Below are 24210 nucleotides of genomic sequence, written 5' to 3' on the forward strand. Positions count from 1 at the left end.
AGGCGTATTTTTTATATTTATTAAGTCCCAGGTCTTTCTCTTTTTAAGTTCTAATATTTCTGCTACCATCGCGTCTATCCATTTATCTTTATCTAGGCAGTTTATAGCCTGTTTATAGGTAGCTGGTTCGTTAATCGAATTTATAGTTAAAAGAAATAGGGAATTTTCTTAAAACTATAGGTTTCTAAGTATTATATCTTTTATATAATATAGTAAGTGCGCACTATTATTATAGGATATTAAATCCTTATAGTCCGGTTTTAATGGTTCTGAAGGTATTTGGACTTCTAGCCTGGTACTCTGGCTACTGTTATTATTGGCCGGGCTGTGGTTGATATTATTATTATTATTATTATTATTAATAGCTGGAACTTTATAGCCCGCTGCCCGCAGACGAAGACTCTTACGTCTATTATTATTATTATTCTCTTCTTTAGGTTAAATAGACTTAATAGAACGTTTCGAAGCGCGCGAAGGAATATTTTATAAAAATTAACCGGTATTTTCACTAAAAGTGATTCCTTTATTATACTTAACGGGTTAATAAGGCCCGCGGTTAGAAACCTGATTATATGCCTGAGTATTAATATAAGGAGGGAGGTTATTATTATTTTTAGGCGTATAGTTATTATTATAGTTATCTAAAGAAGAGTGAAGAAACTAATTCTCTAAGATATAAACGTCTCGAAACTAACTAGTCTTTCTAGTTACTGGGTTATAAACCTTATAGTTATAGTTATTAAAACCTATTAAAGCACCTCGAAGTGCTCTTATATCTAGTTTCTTTATATTCGGGTCGTTGTTTTTATAATAAATAATAGAACTCTAAACCCGTATATTATTAATATTAGGTTTCTGACCTTATAAAAGCTTAAAGGGACTCTTATATTTAAGAGCTAAATTAGGTGATCTGTTATATATCTAAATAGCTGAAAGCATAGCTTTACCCTAAAGGTATCGAGGCAGCCCTGAGTGGAAAAGAAAAGCTCGAACCTTTTTTATTATAGTTCTTATAACTCGTTTAATAGAGCCTTAAGCTTTATAAGTGTACGGTGGCTTTATATTATGCTTTACACCTATAAAGAGGCGTTAAAAAAAGGCGTTATTAAATTCTTTTCTACCGTTAGTATCTACTTCTTTAATAAAGAAGTGATATTTATTATTATTATTATTCTTACTTTCTACCTAAGCTTTCCACTCTTTTATAGCTGTAACTACCGTCGTTTTAGACTTGTCTAAGAGTAGTTATGCCTATAGAAACCGGGTAGAACGGTCTAGTATAAATAAAATCCAACGCTTTTTATTATAAGAAAGAGGTTCGATCGGTCCGTAAAGATCTATATAAACCTTCTCTAAATAGGAAAAGTCTTTATATTTATTAACTAAATCTTTATTCGTAAGTGTAATAGACTTACTCTTCTTATAGGCATCATAGCTCTGTATTTTAGTTAACTCTTCGTTGGTTATATTATAATCTTTTTCAAGAGTATTAGTATAAAGACTTTTCAAGGTAATAGGGTTAATATAACCTATCCTGTTATACCATAGCGTTATGTTTTTAGTTATAGAAGTAGTCCTTCGACGGTTATTACGGTCTCTTTATTTATAAAGCTCTTCTTAAGGTTAAAGAGGTTAAGGTTTCTTTATTATATTATTTCTTTATTAAGGTTTAACTAACCCCTTTCTTATATTTCTTTATTTATTTAATTTCTTTAAAGCCTATTCTTTAAACCTCTAAAACCTCTTTATTCTAGTTAAGTCTTGGGACTATTCTTTAGGTAAAATACCTCTTTATAACAGTTTCTTTGTGTTTTTTCTAGTATTTATTATATTTATTTTCTAAGACTTAACCCCCCCGTACGATAGTGCCCGTGCTATAGCCTAGTATAGCCCGTTATAAAGCAGAGCCGTTATATAAAGAAAGAGGGGCTCTTTATTATTAAATAATAAAAGCTTTTTGTTTCTAGTAAGACCGCGAGCTTCACTATTAAGATAAGAGAGACTAATAATATTCGTGCCTATTTCCGGTATATAAAGGCACTCTTTTAAAAGCAAAAGCTTTCTAGTATCCCTGAATTTTATAATATAGTCTCCTTTATCTTATATCTTTATTTCCTTTGCCTAACCCTAACAAATAGTTCTCTTTTTGGAATTATAAGTAAAAAAGAGTCTTTTATTTATAATAATATACGCTATAGCCCCGCTATCTATATAGAAATTCAGATCTAATTTAATACTGTTTTCTGCTTATATTTTATAAATCTTTTCTACTAACTAATCTATATTAAGGTTAGTATTTTTATTCTTTTTATTATTAACTTTAGAAGAGATAATAAATACCTGATCTATATCTATTAAATCCTGTATAAAAGGATTAGGACGGTCTGGAAGAGGAAACGGAGGAGGGAGGACGTCTTTAAAGATAACGCCGGCCTCTTCGTTTTTATTATCGTCTTCCTATTCTTTTTCCTTTTCTTTTTCCTACGGCTAATCCTATTACTAATTCTGTTAATCTATAATTATATTAACCGTAGCAGACTCGTCGTTCTCCTCCTTTAAAGACGTATCTAAGGCATACTGTTCCTTTACCTTTAGTACGAGGTTTATTATACGCTTCTCTCTTTAAGAGAGACTCGTCTTTCCTCCTTTCTTTTCCTTTAACTAAGACTTATTTACCCTATTCTGGGTATTTTTCCTTAATCCTAAATTATCCTTTATTACCCAGTTCTTAGGTGCTTTTTCAGGATAAAGAAAGTAATAGTTAGTCGGCGTATAGCCAGGCTTCTTATAGTTCTTATAGAATAAACCTTTAGTTTTTTTCTAGGGCTTCTTATTCTTCTATAACTTCGAACCTTATATAAGGAGGGTATTCGACGGCTAATCGACCTTTCTTAAAGCGTCTATTAATTCCGCTATTAATTTATCTAGTATATAACTAGTAATATCGTGACGGAGAGCTTAAGTTATTTACCTTACTATAGATTCGTACCTCTCGTTAAGACTATTAAGAATCCAGGTAAAGATCACCTTATCAGAAAAGGATATACCTCTTTAATTTAAGATAAGCAGTCTCTCTTATATTTTATATAAATACGCTTCGAGATTAGGGAATTCAGAAAGCGAGAGGTTAAAGAAAGAAGTCAGGACGATATAATCGGCCTGGAATCCCTTTGCTTTATATAAATCCTTTAGCTTTTCCTATACTTTTAAAGCTTCGTTTATTCCTTAAACCTAGGTTAAGGGACTGGCTAAAAGAGCAGAGAGAATATCTCCAGCTGCCTTTAGAGACTCCCCCTTCTGTTTTATAAAAGGATTTACTAGAAGGGGCTTTATAACGTCTTTAATATATTTTCCTTTACGAGCGAAGTGAGCGTGTATTCCTATAGTCTAGTTTTAATAGTCTATACTGCCCTAGAGCTTCGGGACGGAAATTTCTTTTCTAGTCTCTTATTAAGCTATTTTTAAGTAGCAGAATAATATTTTTTATTATTTATTTAGGTTAAAATTAACTAAGTTATTTAACGATTTATTTTTATTATTTTTATTCGTTTTCCTTTATTCCTTTTTCTTTATTACGTTATTAATAAAGGATAGAAATAAAGAATACTAAACCAAAGGTCTGATTCTGATTAGCCTAGCTTCGAAAAGTGGGTCTAAAAGTGGGTCTAAATAGTAAAGCTATCTATAGATCTCGCGATATAAAGAAAAGCGATGCTCGTATAAAGCGAATAACAGGATTTCTATAGGCGGACTTTTTACTAAAAGCTTATATACCATATTACGATATCCTGTTATTATAGGCAGCGCGGTAGGTCAAGTAGCTTAATTAATATAGCTATTATTCGTGGAGCTATAATAACCATAAAAGCAGCTACGTTTAATCCACGTATTCGTTATCCTTTTTCTTCTTTTTCAAAAAGTCCCTTTATAAATAAAGGAATAGTATATCCGATCGTGACAAAGAGTCTTATTCCGATCGTGTAGTTTTTCCCGGTTAAGAAGAGCTTAGCACAGCTCTTAGTAACCGTATTAGGAAGAATAAAGAGCTTTAAACTATAGTATCGGAACGAACGGTTCGATTCGATTAGCTATCTTCGGGAGATAAAGGGATTTTGTACGGTCGGAGATAAGGATCTACGACCGGGGGAGGATAAAGGGATAGCCTAAAAAGGCAGGTGGCCTAAAAAGGCAGGGAGTCTTTTTAGTATTTCGAGTAGAATAAAAGGGTAGAAAAAAGTAGATTTCCTTCTTTGCTAACCCGGGCTTATAACCTTTTAATAAATTAGGCTACGAGTAGTAGGCTGTACGCGCGGAAGAGAGGAATATGAAGCAAATAGCTATTAAATTCGTAGATCCGTAGGATTACTGCTTGTTTTATAAAACGTGTAAAAAACGTGTATATATAGAACTAACTTCTGGGATTTCTTCCTGGATCCGGGGCTGGCAAAAGACCCTGAAAGATTGGGTGGCGACTGTTACGTCAACAGCCTACGCGGCGGTTATCACGCCACGTTATTAGCTTAAGTAATAACTAAGATATCGTATTTACGATACCTAGTATATTTATATAATTATTACTTATTATAAGTATAATATCAACAATTTTTATCGCTTCTAATATTACTATCTTTATTAGCCGGTTTATAATTACCTATAAGAACCGCGCCCTGCCCTTACTAGTAGATAGTAGGTCTATTATAGAGTCTATTATAATATAGCTACGGATTCGTTTTAGTACCGGTAATAGTTTTAGTAGTCCGCGCTTCGTGTTCCGCTACTAGTCACTCCTATTCTACGGATTATAGTTATAGACGAATTTCCGTATATCCTTATTTATACCGGGCTAAAAGAATTATCGGGGCTATTATAGCGATTATATTCTCCTTACCCGGGTAGCCGCTAAGAATAGAGTCGTGGATCGCTTATACTAAGCGTCCCCTTAGCGGCGAGTCTTCTCCGAAGCCCGGAACCTAGAGACGATCCCGGAAGGTTATATATCCCGGGGAGTTAGGAGAATATTCCGCGATCCATAGCTATAGTCTAAGAGATAAGTTAAAGCTACGAGCTTTTATAGTAATCGCGGCGAGGACCCCTTAATACTAGGAGTCGGTCGTTATAGTTTTATCCTTAAATCGTTAAAGGTCTTTATTTACTTCTAATACGCGCTTAACGGATATCCTCTATATTATCGGCTCGGGGATCGTTTTCGGGATCGCGGAGTTAGGTATTAGTTAAATTACCCGCCCCTATTCCCGGTCGTCTAAACTATCCTTCGGGGCGTCCTATTCGCGATAAGAGAGTATATCTGCTATAAAGTTCTTAGTACCTTACCAGTACTCTAATATAAAGTTAAACTAGGCTAGTTTACCGGCTTAATAGCTTTACCTTTTAGTAGGGCACCGTTTAGTTATAAAGTACTTAAGAGCCTTATAATCTAATAATATCGTAAATTACTCGTAGCTAGTTAGTTCTGCCTTCTAGGCGAGTATATAGCTTATAATTACTAATATCTCCTTATTATAAATAGGGTAATTATACTCCGCTAGGGTAAGCTTATACGAGTAATATACGATATATAGTAATATCCTAGCTTATTTATATAGAATAAGATATTACCTAACACGTAGTATAAGTAATCGATTTCTAATATAGTCTTATAGTCTAGGTTCTATAACTATAGGACGGCTTTTATTTAGAAAAGTCGTTTTAGCTCCTTAAAGGCAGCGTCTTCTTCGGCCCCCTACCTAAAGAGTTAGTTTTTTTTATTAGTGCTAAGCGGGGGGCTATAATACCTATAAAGTCGTAGATAAATATCCGGTAATAGTTCGTGAATCCTAAGAAGCTTTGTACTCCCTTTAAGGAGGTAAGCGCCTCCTAGTCGCGGATAGCTTTTAACTTCTTAGGGTTATAAGACACTCTCTTATCTATTATAATAATAAAGCCTAGATATTTTACTATTATTACGCTAAACTCGTACTTAGCCGGGTCTAGGTTTAGGCCGGTGTCTATAAGCCTATATAGCACTAATTAGACCTTCGCCTTATAGTCCTTATAAGATCTACTCGAGTAGATTAGGATATTATCGATATAGGCTATAATAAAGTCGTTAAGGAACTCTTATAAGGTCTAGTTAATATACCGTTAAAAGGTTGCGGGTACGCCGCTTAGTCTAAAGGGGTATGCTAGCTACTTAAAGAGACCGAAGCGCGTTCTAAAGGCCGTTTTACTTTTATACCCGGGGGCTATACGGATCTTATAGAAGGCAGCGACTATATTAAGCTTTATAAACCACTTAGCGCTAGCTAGGTTATATAGGGTCTCGGTTATTAGAGGGAGGGGGTAGCGATCTCGCTAAGTAATCACGTTTAGAGCTTTATAGTTACAGTAAAAGCGTAACTTGCCCCCGAGCTTCTTTACGAATAAGACCGGCGTGGTAGCCGCTAAGCTACTAGCTCGTATAAATAAATCCCTTATCTATTAGGTTATTAAGTATCTTCCGGAGCACTAATAACTCTTCCCCTAATATACTATAAAGGGGCCCCCACGGCAGGGTCGGCTTAAGTCTTTTAGGACCTTGTTTTGGGGTGATTTCGTAGTTAACGCCTAGTCTGTAAGGGGGTAAGTCGTTAGCCTTATCGGGTATAAAAAGGTCGCCGAACTCTTATAGTATATTCGTAGGGATATAGTCCCGAGGGTCTACTGGTTCCTTTTTACAAAGGGCCTTATCGATATCTTATATACTAAGAGCCCGGATTAAGGCGTTAAACCCGTCTCTTTCTTTTTCCTTTAACTCCCTTTTTATTTATTATATCGTGGCTATAAACACTAATCCTAAGACTAGTCTTACTTCGTGGATAGCTTATATATCGGCTAGTTCTTCTTCGCCTACTAGTTATAGGTTAATATCGGTGACTCCGTGGTATAACCTATAATTCTTCGCGTAATACGTTATATTCCTATATTCTAACTATAAGTTCCCTGGGAATATATCCTAATCTAGTCCTTTTACTATATAGGTAAAGACTTATTATATATAGCCGCTAATCTTAAGCTCGAATATAGCGATCCCGGTGCTAGTAGCCGGCTTAGACGTATCCGAGAATCCTTTTAATAGTCGTTTCCTTTTATCGACTAATAATAACTAAGGTCTTTAAGTAAAGCGTTTATTTATAGTAGTATAGTAGTTATAACCTATATCTAGAAGAGTATATATATATCTTCTATTTACTCGCGTTAATATTAGGCCTAAGTCGCTGCTAGCTAGGTGTTTAAACGCCTCCTACTCCTGCCGTAAAGCGGCTATTAGCTTTAATACCTATTTTCGCGTTAAAGCTATTCTTTTTCCGACTCTTTATTATCTAAGCTATCCGAACTTATAGGGACGTCGCTATCCCCGGTCTAAACCTTCGCTACGTGGGCGCCCTTAGCCTTTAAGCTCTTATCCCGAGACTTATAGTTTATACGGATATATCCCTTCTTCCTATACCCCTAGCACTCCTGGTTATCGCGAAGTTAGTCTATAATTATATCGGGCCGGACCTAATTAATCCCGCCTATTATAACGTCTCCGTTAATATTAGTCTTTTAGTTCCGGGTTTAATTCGGTATATAAATATTCCGGCTAGTTAGGCATAGGCCTTCTAGCTTCTAGGCGATACTCTAAACCTTAGTTACCCAGCTTATATAATTATAGGGTAACTTCGTGGTAATTAGGGCGCTATATAGCTTCTGGCTTAGGGCTCCCTTAAGGAAAGTGATCTTCGCTGAGTCTCCCTACTCGCTACCACCTATTTACATAATCTATTTCTTAAATTTCGGTAGGAACTATATAAAGGTTTATTCCTCGCGCTATCTAAGGGAATATAGCGTAAAGGCTACGTAAGGCTATTTATTCTAGTCCTTATATATACGGTCTAGGTAGGTAAGGAACGACTCTAGGTCGCGGGTACCTCCCGACCCCCTAACGGTATAAAAGGCTAATACCACTTACTAGGCACTCCCTTCTAAGTATAAGTTAATATAGTACTATATTTCGGCTCGGTTATTAAATAAGTATTCGTCTAGCAGGAGCTTATCGCGTATCTACTACGACTAGGTAGCGTACTCTATTCGCCTTCTACTAAACTTCGCGGGGTATAGTAGAGGCTTAGTATATAGCGGGTATAGCTTATATAGGTCCTATAGGACTATAATCTATAGGGGAGCAGAGGTCGCCGGAGTCAGAGGGCCTGCTACTAACTCTATAGGTATATTCGTAGGGGCTCCCTCTAAGGGAGGCGCGAGGTTAGGGGTAGGTTACTATAGGGCCTCGGCGTTCACGAGACCGTTTATAAGTCGTTAGAGTAGCTCTTATTATTAAGCTATCTATTCCTATAAGGAACCGAGTATCGTATTAATAGCTTTAGTAATCCTTCTATCCGTCTACTTAGCTAGCTCGGCGGGGTTTATAGGACCGCCGCCGCCTAATAGCGCGTTTATATCTAAGTCTATACTAACGTAGCGCGTGGGGTTCGCTAAATTCTAGTTATATAAGCGGCTGGTTATAGGTTAATCGCACTAACTAAGGCCGAATAATTATATTAGCTAGAATTAAGGAAAGGAAAGGAAAAGGTTTATAGAGAAGTGCAGGATTTACTAGGTTTATACGAATCCGTGGTAAGGGCAGCGCGAGGTCCGAGTATCGGATCTATATACTAATTAGCGGTTCCGGCCTAGTGCCGGAACTATACTTTCGAGGGATTAACTCGTGACATATACTTCTAGTATAGCTAGCTTAACTTACGCGATAATCGCGGGTTAGAGTAGTTTGTAAATAAGAGCTATATAAGGTCGCCTTCTCGGAACCGTTTAGTGGGGATATAACGCTTAATTGCTAACTCTTCTTATTATAGTTATATAGCTACTATTATAGCTTAGGCGAACTTTATAGCTTCTTAGAGGCGGCGGAGCAGGTTATAGGCCGCGAACTCCTAAGCGTCGCTACTTAGTTCTTTATGAATCTAGATCGGGTTAATATGGTATCTATGCTCTAGGAAGAAAAGGCCTATCTTTATAATTAAGCTTTCCTAGTTATTTAACGCTAGTTAGATTATAGGTAGTAACTTATGCTAATCGTCTTAGGCATAGTAAATAAAGACCTAGAGGGTACGCCTATACCTCTTAATTCGTTTACTCGGTGGCGCTATCGGTCTAGGGGTAGTAAGCCGTGCTTAATTATTATTCGATTCTGGCTAATTTATACAAGTATCGCTAGAAGCGACTTATTTAGTTAGAGCCTTTATCGCTTATAATTAAATAAGGTATACTATAGAACCGAAAATAATAGTATAGGAACTATTCGGTGTAAGGTTTTGCTTTTATAGAGTTTATCACTTTAAGGGTAATAGCCTTTATAAGCCGATCGGCTATAACCTATAGGTACCTATACTTCTTCTTTTTAGTAGGAGGTAGATCCGTTATAAAGTCTATTAATAGGTCGCTCCTTATTCGTTTAGGAATCGGGGATGGTTTTAAAAGCCCTTATCGAGTATTCCTCTATATATAGCTCTAGTTATAGATATCGTAGTTACGTATAAACCTACGTATATCTTTATTTATCCCCGGCTAAAAGAAGTGTCTCGCTATAAGAGCGATTATATTATCCCGCCCCGGATAGTCACTAATCGTATAGTCGTGTATAGATTAGATTACTCGTATTCGTAATATATTCCTTTCTTAACCTCCCGGTACCTATAGGCGGTCTCGGAACGTTAATAGTCCTTATAAAGTGGTCCTATATTCGGTAATCTAGGCTCGGAGACCTAATAAGGGAGGAAACTATCGATTACCCTTAAATACGGCTTATATAACTTAGCGATACTAGTTATCCTCCTTTACTATGATATCCTATAGCCGTTATAGCTTATCGTTAGCTTCGAATACCCGTAGGTTCTTATAAAGGAGGCGGATCTTTAAGGGGATTAAGGTCTCTAGGATTAACTATATATATTATGCCCATTCCTATTTATTAGAGAAGTTCTTTAATTCGTTTTATTCTCTTCGCGAGAGAGTATTAATAATATAATTATCGGCACCCTTACGGTATTCTAGTTATTAGTACTATACCCAGGAAATAAATATATCTATATACGGTATAGTACGATATACGAAACCTCCTATAAGTCAGTGACTTCCTGAGTCCTCCAGGGTGCTCCCGAGTCTCCCGGGACCCTAGGTGGACTCACGGACCTCTAGGTAGGCCCACGGACCTTTAGGTGGACCCATAGACCTTTAGGTAGACCCATAGACCTTTAGGTGGACCCACGGACCTTCAGGACCTTCCGAGAAACCCACAGACTCTCGCCTATACTTCTAGGGCCTAGATACTAAAATAGTAGCTTGAATAAACATAGGAAAGGGTTATATATACTAGGCTACCCTCCTCCCTCTTTCTTTCTATTCTCTCTCTGTGTATCTTACTTCTATAGTCTTTATAGTCTTCTATAATTTAAACTGCCTCTTTTCCTCTAGATCTTCCTCTTCCGTTCTATCTCTTTATGGCCGTTATAAAGGTTATAATATAAGCCCGGGAAAGCAAAGGAATTTCTAGATCTCCCTTTTCTTCCACTCTCGAAGTCCTTTTTAGGTAAACTCTACCCTCTAAAGTCCTCTCCAGGCCGCTAGCAACCAGTTCCACCTCCAAAGCCCTCTTCAGGCAACCTCCAAAGCCCTCTTTAGGCCACCTCTAAAGCCCTCTCCAGGCCACCTCTAAAGCCCTCTCCAGGCCACCTCCAAAGCCCTCTCCAGGCCAACCCCTTTTCCTTTTTTTCCTTTTCCTTTTTCCGAAAAAACGGAAAAATATCATAACGGGACCCCGTTCCGAACAGTCAAGTCTTAGCATCCATACCCCTTACACACTAGCTATACCTCCCCACTATACCCCTATAAAGGCTATAATATTACGTGGCTTATAAACCCTAGTCTCTAAAAAGAAACTAAGCTCTCCTTTATAATATATAAGAAACGGCTCCACTTTTTTAATATTCGTAAACTATACTACTATATGGCCCTACTCTTCCCCGCTTTAGACCCACTTTTCACCTCTATATCCAACTCCTCGGGTAATTAGAACCAGAAATCGGGTAATTCCACTATTCCCCTTTTAATACTAGCAAAATAACCATAGTTTTAAAGCTAGGAAGATACTCAGCAAGGATTCTATCCCCACGGTTAAGAAACTATAAGGCAGTGCCGATTTTCCTTATTAGGGGATATCTATACACGCTTATTTTGCCTATAAAGGGAAATTCCTAAACGATATAACTAAACCTTTATAGAATCCCTCTTAGAAGTAGAAGGAAGACTCTCTTAAGCCTGCTAGTAAAATACTCTCTACCCTTTCCGAAGGACCTCTCGCCTAGGTTTAAGGGCTAGATACGGCCCACGAAGTCTAGGAAAAGCTAAAAAGCCTATACGAAAAGAAAGGCTTCTAAGCTGATTTTAATACCCTAGGAACCTTTTTTAATAATTCCCCCTTAGACTATAAAATCCTCGAATCCTTCCTATATAAGGTTTAAGAAAATCTAATAGCTCTAGAAGGAAGGGAGATTTCCTTTCCTAATAAGGTGATTTATGCGTGGATTCTTAACGCCCTGGATAAGAGATACGACTCTATCACTAACCAGATCACCTAGTCCCTCCGTCACGATATCCAGAGTTATACACTAGATAAAATCGTTACTGAATTAATAGATGCCTCGCGGAAAATAGAGCGTTCCCTAGTAAATAACACTCTCCTTATTAATGGGTCTAAAAAAACCTGGAAAAAGACTAAGGGACTATTCTGCGAGAACTATAAGAAACCCGGCCACGTCTCCTCTAACTGCTATTTTCTCTACCCAGACAAGGCTCCTAAGGGCTGGGTTATAAAGGAAAATACCGGAAGAAAGCAGCAGAATCGGGTCTCTAAGAGCACTAAGTCCTCCTCTTCCTCTAGGGGCAGATTTAGGTCTTTAAATCCTTAGTATAAGGAAAGGGAGGACGCTATTATGGCTCTCTAACTAACTGCTTTAGACGCTCGTAAATAATAAGGATTCTATGAATATAATCCTTAAAAAGTAACCTAAAGAATCCAAAGAAGAAGAAGATAAATCGATTATATTCGAAGATATCCTCCCGAACCCGGAAGCCAAGGATATAATAAACGTTAAAGAAGTAAATATAATAACTTAAAATCCCTAGAATACTCTAAATACTAACCTGAATATAGGTAGAATAGTTAAAAGGATTTTTAGGATTTAGGCAGAGCATAGGTTTAGTTAGAATTAAATTTTATATAGATAGCGGAGCTACCTCCTATATAATAATAAATAAATTTCTTTTCTCTATATATAAAACCACTACCAGGCTCGCTAGTTAGGGAAAAGTAAATATAATAAAGATAATAGGCGTAGGAAACTATATTATAAAGTTTAAAGATACTAGAAAAACACTATTTCTAAAAGAATACCTTTTTATTTCTAAACTAGGAACTAATATAATAAGTCTACTAAACTTCGATAATAAAGTCAGAGGTTTATCTGGTAATAAATAGCTTATTCTTTTTAAAAACGAAATAATAAAAGAGTCCCTTTATATAGATATAAGAGCTAGACTCTTTAAAGGTCTCTACTAGGCTGCAGCCAGGCCAGTTATCCTAAAAAGTAGGAATAAAGAAATAAATATAATAAAGGAAATCCTATAAAGCTTAAAATAAAGAAACCAGAAAAATCTAGACCTTCAGAAACAAAGAGACCAAAATAATAAGAAAAGAACTGTAAAAATAAAGGAGACTATATAACTATAGTATAACAGAATAGACCATATAAATCCTGTAGCCCTAAAAGACCTATATAATAATACCTCTCTCTTCAAGGACTTTAAAGTATCAGAACAAGAAATCATAGATATAAATAGCTATAATGCCTGCCGCCGCAGTAAGGCTATTATACTAGCTAATAAAGATTTAGTAAATAAATATAAAGACTTCTCTTACCTCGAAAAGGTATATATAGACCTCTACGGCCTAATAGAACCAATAAATTATAATAAGAAGCGTTAGGTCCTACTAATTATAGACCGTTCTACCCGGTTCCTCTAGGTTAAACTACTACCTAATAAATCAGAAGTAACCGTCGTTCTAGCTATAAAAGAGTAGAAAATACTAGTAGAAAATAACAACCACCATATAAAGATAAAAGAAGTAGATATAGATAGTAAAAAGGAGTTTATAAACGCCTCCTTTAAGCGCCTCTTCGAAGGCGCAAAATATAATATAAAAACACCATATACCTATAAGACTAAAGGCTTAATCGAACAAGCTATCAGAACTATAATAGAAAAGGTTCGTAGCCTGCTTTTCCACTTAGGACTACCTAGACACCTTTAAGGAGATACTGTATATTTAGCAGGATATATATATAACAGGACCCCGAATTCAGCCATAGGTTTCAAGACCCCTTTTAAGATAGTTAAAAAGAAAAAACTGAATATAAACTATATTCGGGTCTAGGGCTCTATAGCCTACTATAAAAATAACAACCCGAATCAGAAGAAACTAGATAGCAGAGCTATTCGCGGCGCCCTTATTGGCTTTAACGATTATAACTATAAGATATATAACCTGGTCTTAAGAAGGATCGGTTGGTTTAGAGACGTATATATACTTAAAAATCAGTTTCTACACTCTTCTTTAGACCTAAATACCAGTAATATCTCTCTCTAAGAAGAACAGGTTTCCAGCCTAGAGCCTTATCAGCTTCTAGAAAAACCTATATAATAACAATAACAGGTCTTAAAACGACCTTTTAAGTCTATCTAAACTAAAGAAGAAAATAATAATAATAACTTATAAAATAGACCAAGGAGTCTACGAGCAGTATTAGGCTACGATAACTCAGATAGACCTGAACACACCGGCCACTCTAGTATATAAGTTAAAATACCGTTAAAACCGAAGTTAGCTTTTAAAGACTATATATCAGTTAATAATAAAAATAATAAGCGCTTATTATATTTAATAGAAGATACCACTCTCGGAAACCTATAATTCTAACTAAAGCCTTACTACCTCTTAACTATAAACTCTTTATCAGAACCAGCTACCTATAAAAAGGCTATGCAAAGCTTAGATAAATCATAATAGATAGACGCTATGGTAGCAGAAATAATAGAACTAGAAAAGAGAAAGACCTGGGATTTAATAACTATAAAAGATACGCCCCTTAATAACATAAAGGAAAAGTATAACGTCCTAGGCGGACGATAGGTCTATATAATAAAACTAAATAATAAAGGAGAACCAATAAAATATAAAGCAAGATAGGTTATATAAGGCTTTAACTAAATACTCGGAATCGATTACTTAGAAACCTTCTCTATAACCTGCAGACCCGAAATATATAGACTTGCCTTCCTATTAGGCGTTTCCTTAGGCTAGAAATTCAGATAGTTCGACGTAACGAACGCTTTCGTATATACTGATATAGATACTCTGATATATACCGTTTAACTAACGGGTTTTGAAAAACAAGAAGGTAATAATATAACTATCTGCAAGCTGAATAAAGCTTTATACGGCCTGAAACAGAGCCCTAGACTCTGGTATAACTTTCTAGTTAAAATCTTAACTAACCTAGGTTATATAGTCTCCGAGTTTAATAAAGGACTCTTTATATATTATAATAAAGAAGACCGAGCTATATTCCTCTACCACGTAGATAATATCGTGGTTATAAGTGCTTTAGATACTATAATAAACCACTTTGATAAAGAAATATCCAAAGATATTTGACTAAAAAACTTAGGTAAAGTATATACCTTTCTAGGCAACGAAATAAATATAAATACAACCACAAAGACACTCTCTATAAGCCGACTGCTATATATAAATAAAATACTAGAAAGGTATAATAAACGAGCTGTTAAAAAGGTAGATACCCTATGTATTTATAAACAGGTCCTAATACTAAACCCTGAATAGGCGTTAAAAGAAGATATAAAGAAATATTAATAAGAAGTAGGAGCTTTAATATATCTAGCTCTTCACTCTAGGCCCAATATAACCTATACTACTATTAACAAGTATGCCCGATATATAAGTAATCCCTCGAAGGAATACTTTATGGCGTTAAATAGAGTGTAGGCCTATATAAACGTATACTCTAATATAGGTCTTCTATATAACTATAAAAGAGATAATCTATATATAGAGAGTTACTTAGACACTAGCGTTTTAGATATTCTTAAAGATAGAACGTCTACCTTAGGATATGTATACTGCGTAGGAATAAATAATTATATTAGCTGGACCTTATCGAAACAGAAAGTCGTTGCTTTATTAATAACAGAAGCCGAATATGGCTCTGACCGAGGCTATAAAAGAAGGAATCTATATACATAATCTATATACTGAACTTATGGATAACCTTAATATAAGATTTAGTAATAATAAACCGAGGATTCCTACTATTCTTATAGATAGCGAGAGTGCTAAAAAGGTCGCTGAAAACCCGGAATTTTATAAAAGAGTAAAGTATATCGATAGACAGTTTCACTTCTATAGATAATGACTATAGGAAAATAATATAAAGGTAGTATATATAAACACTAAATATAATATATCCGATATAATAACTAAAGGGCTACTAAAAGAGACTTATAATACACTCTGCGGCTATATAAACCTAGGTTATAAAGACGATACACTACCCGAATATAACCTACCACCTTATAAAGAAATAAAATAACTTAAATACTAGGTTTTTTACCTATAGACAGGTTTTCCTAGAATAAAACTAAAAAGGGTTTTTAATTTTTTCCCTTATACTATAACAAAGATAGAGGTTTTCTTTTTTTTCCTCGCCTTAATAATATATAGACTGTGAAATAACAAGCTAAGATAGGAGTTAGCTTACGGGGGGGTGTTAGTACTATATCCAGAAAATAAATATATCTATATACGGTATAGTACGATATACGAAGCCTCCTGTAAGTCAGTAACTTCCTAAGTCCACTAGGGACCTCCCGAGTCCCTTAGGGGCTTTCTGAGTCCTCCAGGGTTCTCCCGAGTCCCCCGGGACCCTAAGTGGACTCACAGACCTCCAGGTAGGCCCACGGACCTTTAGGTGGACCCTAAGTGGACTCACAGACCTCCAGGTAGGCCCACGGACCTTTAGGTGGACCTATAGACCTTTAGGTGGACCCACGGACCTTCAGGACCTTCGGAGAAACCCACGGACCCTCGCCTATACTTCTAGGGTCTGGATACCAAATCAGTAGCTTGAATAAACCATAGGAAAGGGTTATATATACTAGGCTGCCCGCCTCCCTCTTCCTTTCCTTTCTCTCTCTCTGTATCTTACTTCTACAGTCTTCACAGTCTTCCATAATTCAAAGTGCCTCTTTTTCTCTAGATCTTCCTCTTCCGTTCTATCTCTTCGTGACCGTTGTAAACTAGTATAAAGTCAAACTAAGCTAGCTCGCCGGCCTATCGGCTTTATCTTTTATTAAGTATCTTCTTTATTATAAAGTACTCTAGGGCCTTATAGTCGGATAGGATCGTAAAGCGACTATAACTTAGGAGCTCGGCTTTTTAATACGTTATATAACTTATAATCGCTAATATCTCCTTATTATAAATAGGGTAGTTATACTTAGCTCCTATAAGTCGCCGCGAATAGTAGGCGATTATATAACGACGTTCCTATTTATTTTCCTAAACTAATACACCTCTTAGTATAAATCCCGAGTAGTCAGTTTCTACGAAGGTCTTATTACTTAAGACCTATTATCGTAAGATCGGCTCCTCTTAGAACTTCTTCTTAGCTTCTTCGAAAGCCGCCTATTTATTAAGACCCTAGGAGAACACTTAGTCCTTGTTTATTAGTCTTATTAGGGCGGCCATAATATAAGCGAAGTTCTTTATAAATATATAATAATAGTTTATAAAGCCTAGACAGCTTCGTACTCCCTTTACTAAGGTCAGGGCTTCTTACTCTTAGATCGCTTTTAGTTTATTAGGGTTACACGAAATACCCTAACCGGCGGTGACTATAAATCCTAAGTACTTTATAGTCTTTACGCTAAACTCGTACTTCGCCGGGTTAAGCGTTAATCTTGTATCGCTTAGCGATTATAAAACCAGGTTCACCTTCTTTTTATAGTTACGGAGGGATCTACTTAAGTAAATTAAGATATTATCGATATATACGGTAATAAGATCGTCTAGGTAGCGCTATAGCGTTTTATTAATATATCGTTAAAAGGATAGGGGGGCATGACTTAGTCTAAAGGGGTATACTAACTACTTAAATAAGCCGAATCGGGTTCGGAATACCATCTTCGCTTTATAGCCAGCGGCTATTCGGATCTTATAGAAGGCGGCGACTATATCGAGTTTTATAAACCATTTAGCTCGCTTTAGGTTTCGGAGTATCTTAGTAATTAATAAAAAAGGGTAATGGTCCTTTTATATAATCGCGTTTAAGGCACGGTAATCGTAATAGAACCGTAGCCTACCTCCTAGCTTCTTTACAAATAGGACTAAAGCTTTAGTAGCAGAGCTATTAGCTTATATAAACCCCTTATCGATAAGGTCGGTAAGGGTTTTTTATAGGGACTAGCAGCTTTTCTTTAGATATATTATAAAGGGGGCCCTAGGGTAGTTCCAGCTCCTTACTATCAGGCCCTTATATTAGGTTTACTTTATAGTTAACTTTAGCCCGATAAGGAGGTAGGCGGTTTATTAATAAGTCGGGGAATAAGTCAGAAAACCGTTATAGGATCTCTTCTAGGATATACTTTAGAGGGTTAACTAGAGACTTACTCTAAAGGGCCTTATTAATATCCTTAATACTAACTACGTAAAGCGCGAGTTCTTCCTTTCTAAACTATTATTTCCTTTATAACCAGTATATAATACTGGTAAGTACCGACCCAGTTACTATTTAAGCTCTATAAATTACTTAGATATTATCAGGCTTTTCTTCGCCCTAGAGTCGGATATCTATCCGAGCTACTCTATAGTAGAGGCGGCGCCTTTTTATATAATAAGTGATATTATTATATTTTATCTAAGGTTTCCCTAGAAATATATTATAATCTAATCCTGGTAGTATATAGGCAAATAGTTATTTTATAAATCCACCGATCTTAAGATTATATACGGCGATACCGGAACTCTTAGTGGACCCTATAGTATTGGAGAACCCCGAGAGGGGTCTTTTAGTCTTATCGACTAATAGGAGGCGGAGGGACTTTATAAGACGTTTACTTATAGCTACGTAATAGTTATATCTAGTATCTACGAGAGCGGTAATTAACTTTGTATTTATCTGCGCTTATATAAGAGCTAAGTAACTACTATGTGACTAGGATATAAACTCTTTTTAATCTCTTTATTCCGTTATAATAGGCTCTAGTACCCGTTTTTCATATTAAAGATATTCTTTTTCTAAGTGTTTATCGTTATCCGTGACTCCTGTATAGGTTATCTCGTTATCCAAGGTTACTAAGACCTTAGCTATACGGCCTTCTTTCTAATTTTTGGCGTCCTTTTTCTTTAAGCGGTATTTTTTAGTAAGGTATCCTTTCTTCCCGTAGTTATAGCACTCTCTCATCTCTTTTCTCTTGGTCTATACTCGATCAACTCCTCTTATCTTTACGTTATTATTATAGTCGCGGGTATAATTATTATTATTATTATTATTATTATTATTATTATAAGATGCTTAACTAAAACGTGGCCTTATAGCAAGGGCTTCGAGTCTTTAAGTAATACTCTATACCTTAGCCACCTAAACGGGGTAAATATCTAGTAGTTCGCGGTAATAAGGGCAGTATAAAGGCGATTACTAAGAGCTCCCTCTAGGAATATAATCTTCACCGTATTATACTATTAACCTCCGCCCGTAACAGCTAGCTATTATTCGGACCTAGGTATAAAGCTACTAAATACTTAGTCTTCGTGTTACTATAATATCCGTAGGGCGTTAGCCGTGCGAGGTTATTCGTTAATATCCTTATATATACGATTAAGGTAATTAATAAAGTCTTTAGAGTTATAATAACCGTTAATTCCGCCTACCGCCTAAAAGGAGGCGATAATATAATAAGGGGCTTTATCTAGGTAGGCGTTAATAAAGTACTACTTCTCGCGAGGGCTCTAGAAGAGGTATTAATCTAATAGGAGCTTCTTATATATCTTAGATAACTAGCTTATATACTCCGAACGTTTACTATTAAACTTTTATAGTAGTAGGAGTGCCTTAGTTTATAGGTTCGAAACGGGTATGGGATCGGGCGTGGGTATCAGGGCAGGCGTTTAGGAGCTTTATATAACCTCCTCTAATAAAGTGGTTAAGCGCGGCGTGGCTATATATTATTAGTTTTATATCGCTTATAGTAGTTAATTAATAGCGTTCTGTTATTCTTAGATCTAGGTAGTTAAGGTGGCGACCTAAGTCTATAAAGGGTTAATAATCTCCCTCCTCCACTCCGTATAGGCGACTCGCTACTAGGCGTGACAGAGCGCCGGGAGGTAGATCGAACTAATAATCTATCTCTATTAGCGTAGCGTATGGGTTTCGCTAAGCTTTAGATATATAAGCGGCTAGTTATAAGTTATTTATAGAGTAAGGCCGAATAATTAAATTATCTAAACCTAAGGAGAAAAGAAGGAAAAGGGGAAAACTCTATAGGTGCTTACGACCTAAATATAATATCCCGGCGACTCGCTAGGAACACACTATAATTAGTCGGAAAATCCAGTGCTTTACCGGACTATCTCCACTGGGTTAACCCGTAATAGATAGATTACTAAGACTCTATCTTAGTAATAATAACAGAAGAATAGAGACTAAGATAAAGTTCTTAAAGTAATATATATATATTAGTGGTTTTATAGTATATATAGTCCTAATATAGCGGCTATATAGTGCGGCGCTTATATATATAGCATAACTTTTGTTATTATAAAGTGGAAGGAGTTTTTATCCGAAGTGCTTTTCTTCTTTCTAGAATCTAAGAGAGACTATTACCTAGAAGGCTAGTCTAGTATTAGCTAAGCAGTAATAGAGTACGAATAAATAAACATTTACTTAGCAGGTATATTATATATACTAGGCTATAATAATTATAGAATATAATTTTTCTATCTTAAAGTAGATTTAGATTATTTATATAATTATAGATAGAATTCTGTTACTAAAATCAAGAATATTAAATGAGTATATTAAATTAAGAAATCTACTATTAATTTTATAAATACTAGTTATATAAAATAATATAATATATATTTCTAAGGTTATAGTTTATATATAAGATATTTTATATAACTATATTCTTTTAGATTAAAGTACTAAAGATAAGTTAAATAAATACGGACTTATTAGTTAGCTATCCGAGGATTCTATATATTATAAGACTATAATGCGACTCTGATTTCCTACGCATTGATTAATCGGATTCGGTGAACCTTCCTAACTACGATAGGCGCTTGCAGGGTACCGAACAGGGGTTATGCGGGATACTGTTACTCGATCATGACCAAGATCACCTGTACGAAGTATATAGCCCCGATGACCGCCCTTTGATGTGGATGGCCCACGCTCCATCAGTCCATCCCAATTTCGAACACATAAACACCAACCAACTGCCCTCCGCTGCCGCACTGATTAAGGACTTTCAGAACACAACTGAAGAGCGAGCAGAATCCGTCGCCTCCCTAAGCCTCTGTCTGGTCATGACAATCAGATCCTCTTCTCAAGGGTCCCCTATTTTAGGGCCACTTGCCCAAAATTTGCCATGACTTCGACCAACGTCTCTCACTTTTCTTCTTCTGAGGGGGAAATGAAATCTTTCTACGAAGAGCTGAGGGGTCAGGAACATAATAATACACTCATTGGGAACCATTTTGGCACAGGAGTAGACGAAGAGAACTGGAATCAACAATTCCACGACCAGGATCTCGATCACGTCACATCCGTTAATTCCGACAAGAATCACACTGGCGGAGCAAACCCAATAAGAACAACTCACAGGGTCTCTCGACAACAAAAAGACGACCATGGACTTTATAGGGTCAACCGGGCTCCGACTTGGAAGAACCCCAGCAAAGATGATGATGGGGATAATGACGTTCCGGGTTCACTATTAATTGAACGGCATGACAATGGGCAATCAAATGCACCGGGTGGACGAAAGCCGCCGCGCCCAATTCTGCTTGCCGATATTACGCCAGGCCGCCCATCCCATAAGTCTCGTGGTCACTCGGGACAGGCTCAAGCAACCCAGCAGAGCTTGCCACATGAGGTTCCATCATATCCAGTCGAGTCCAATTCTTTCTCTACCGACACTCGCGGAATTACAAGTCACATGAGAGAGAAGGCTTTATGGAGATGGATCAACGTTACAAACCTTGATTTCTTCATGAAAGATGTCTACGAATATTACCTCGGCAGCGGTTTTTGGTGCATTATCTGCGAAAGGGTTTTGCATCTGGTGTATGTCTGGATCCTCATGCTTTGAGATGTGTTAACGAGGCGCTTGTTTTCTAATCCATGGCACAGACAATCTAGTTTCCTCGCAGTATTCCTAACGTTTTTGACACAGTGCATCGATTATGGTTTAGTACCTCGAAGCAAAGCGTTGTCGGATGTGGTAATTCCACAATGTACTAAGAACATGACTTGGTACTGGAACCTAGGCCTCTGGCTCTTCGTGTTCTATATCATCTGGAAAACGGTTCAGTTCACAGTCGACACAAGGCGCCTCTTGAACATGCGAGATTTCTACACTTACTTACTTGGAATTCCCGAACAAGATATGCAGACCGTTTCTTGGCAAGATGTGGTTGCGCGTGTCATGACTCTTCGAGATGCAAACCCGAATACAGCCATTAACATGACGCCATTGCAACGACAGTGGCTTCGGGCGCACTCCAAGCAACGGCTTGATGCTGTGGATATTGCCAGCCGGCTGATGCGAAAAGACAACTACTTCATCGCCATGATCAACAAGGATACTTTGGACATGACTCTTCCAATACCGTTCATGCGACAACGCCAGTTTTTCTCTGGGACCCTTCAGTGGTGGATCTACTTCAGCATCATAGATTTTGTCTTCGACCGTAGTGGTCAGGTAAACCCGGAGTTTTTAAAGTCCGGTCGCCGGAGTCTCTTGAGTCGCAAATTGCGTGAACGATTCATTGCCGCCGGGATTCTCAACCTTCTATGCACTCCCTTCTGGATTGGCTATCAAACCTTCATACATTTCCTGAACTATTACAATGTGTGTCAAACCCCACTGCCTAGCTTCCTAAAGGCATTGCTAAAGGTCGAAGTAGGAATACAGGAAAAACTCTGCGACTTTGAGCGACAGGCGATACACTGCCCTGGCTCGATGGAAATTTCGGGAATTCAACGAACTGCCTCATCTTTTTCAAGAGCGGATCAATATGTCATATCCATTCGCGAGCCGCTATATCGACCAGTTTCCTAAGCGCCTCACTGAGCAAGTGGCTCGATCAGTCATGCTTATGTCGGGTGCCATCATATTTGTTCTAACAGTGGCTTCCTTCCTCGATAATGAGCTCTTCCTCGGTTTTGAGATCACCAAAGAGCGAACTGCTCTCTTTTACATCGGTGTCTTTGGTACTGTTTGGGCTCTGGCTCGGGGTATGATACCCGAAGAGACTACTGTTTTCGATCCAGAGTACGCGCTCAAAGCTGTTCTCGACTTCACCCACTACATGCCGGACCATTGGCGGGGCAGGCTGCACAGCTTTGATGTGAAGCAAGAGTTTTCCCAGCTGTACAAGCTGAAGGTGGTAATCCTGCTGGAAGAAATAGCGGGCATATTCCTTGCGTCGATGGTCCTTCTATTTTCTGCGCCCAAAAGCAGCGACCAGATCATCGATTTCTTCAGAGAATTTACAATTCATGTGGATGGACTCGGCTACGTCTGCTCTTTCGCCGAATTCGATTTCAAGGAAAAGGTCGTGGGAGGTAAGGAGGGGTTGGACAGGCCTGATCCGCGAGATGATTATTACTCGGCGAAACATGGAAAGATGGCCGCGTCATACTTCGGCTTCTTGGAGAACTACATGGTGAATCCAAAATCGAGTCAACTGGGAGGCCATGCGCCTGACACCACACGGAAACCATTTCGACCGTCCCTGGCCTTATCCGGTGTCAAGTCTCCCGCCCTCATGACCGAAATTCAGGACTCAAGAATGGGGAGACGCATCCGTGCCAGAGGAGTCATAGGAGATCATGGTCAGCTGGGCGGATTGTCAAGATTACCACCACCTTTAACGACGCTTTCTCCAATGCCGTCAGTGCTTCTTGACCCGCGCCATCAGCCACACGGGGTGAGTTTAAATGCCCATAACTTATATGCTCCACGAGGCCAAGTGGCGCTCCCTGGTGGTCTCACGGGGAAGGATATCCTTGACGAATCAAAATCAATACAGGGTGGCGGGCATGCCCAAACGCAAACCCAGAGCCATGCGGATGAAGCTGAAGATGTTTTTGATAATGAGGGAACACTAGGAGAATCTGCATGGCAGACTTCACCCTCCAAAACAATTAGCCGAGACAATAGTGAAGTCGAGACACTGGGCCAGGATACTGGCGTTCTCGGGCTGATACATCAACTTCAACAAGCCCAGCGAGACAATCGATTGGGTGGAGTTTCGTAGGATGCGATGTGTTAGTCGTTGGCTTCGAAGACGATAAAAAAAACCATATGTGCGTGCCCGCTCCACTTCAATGGTCACTGGTAGGACTCGCACCTTTTTTAAGTTAGTTCTTTTCATTATAAGCAATGAGCAATGATACTACATGGTCGCCGATTACAGTACCGTTAGGCAACGAAATGGAAGGCAAGTAGTGTAAGCGATCCGCGAGTTGAGACTTAAGTATCTCAACATCGATTTATCCGAAATCACAGTATGGCGTGTATATAATCTCTGTGAGAGAGTACAGTGGGTTAGCATTAATAACGAGTAGTTTCTTAGCCACGTACGAAGTATGCACATTGCCTACTCTTCACCTATGCTTAGTCACATGCTTAGTCACTAGACCATTATTACCAGAAGGGCCGAGGTTTTGCCACAGTTAGTTTGTTTGTCGGTGCACTCACTCTCTAGGGCTTAGACACATAGATAGTGACCTATCCGAGCGTGATCTGGTT

At 37.7% G+C, this 24210-nt stretch overlaps 1 protein-coding gene across 1 annotated transcript; it reads left to right on the forward strand.

Moving 5' to 3' along the window:
* Nucleotides 1-20639: 20639 nt before the first annotated feature.
* Nucleotides 20640-23865, forward strand: ACRALDRAFT_1083760 (uncharacterized protein). Its single transcript, XM_071019505.1, has 3 exons — nucleotides 20640-21518; nucleotides 21585-22305; nucleotides 22361-23865. Exons 1-3 carry the CDS (start codon nucleotides 20821-20823, stop codon nucleotides 23714-23716), a joined length of 2775 nt encoding a protein of 924 aa, XP_070871281.1. The 5' UTR covers nucleotides 20640-20820; the 3' UTR covers nucleotides 23717-23865.
* The last annotated feature ends 345 nt before the right edge of the window (nucleotides 23866-24210 follow it).

Source organism: Sodiomyces alcalophilus (genome assembly GCF_042370955.1).
Source record: "Sodiomyces alcalophilus JCM 7366 unplaced genomic scaffold ACRALscaffold_10, whole genome shotgun sequence".
Taxonomy (NCBI): Eukaryota; Fungi; Ascomycota; class Sordariomycetes; order Glomerellales; family Plectosphaerellaceae; genus Sodiomyces; species Sodiomyces alcalophilus.

Bases quoted from the DNA above. Each gene is read 5' to 3' on its own strand.
- ACRALDRAFT_1083760 (XM_071019505.1), top strand. From the start codon at position 20,821: ATGACTTCGACCAACGTCTCTCACTTTTCTTCTTCTGAGGGGGAAATG. The intron at 21,519-21,584 runs GTATGTCTGGAT...TCCATGGCACAG, and splicing joins GAAAGGGTTTTGCATCTGGT to ACAATCTAGTTTCCTCGCAG. The intron at 22,306-22,360 runs GTGTGTCAAACC...AGGTCGAAGTAG, and splicing joins ATTTCCTGAACTATTACAAT to GAATACAGGAAAAACTCTGC.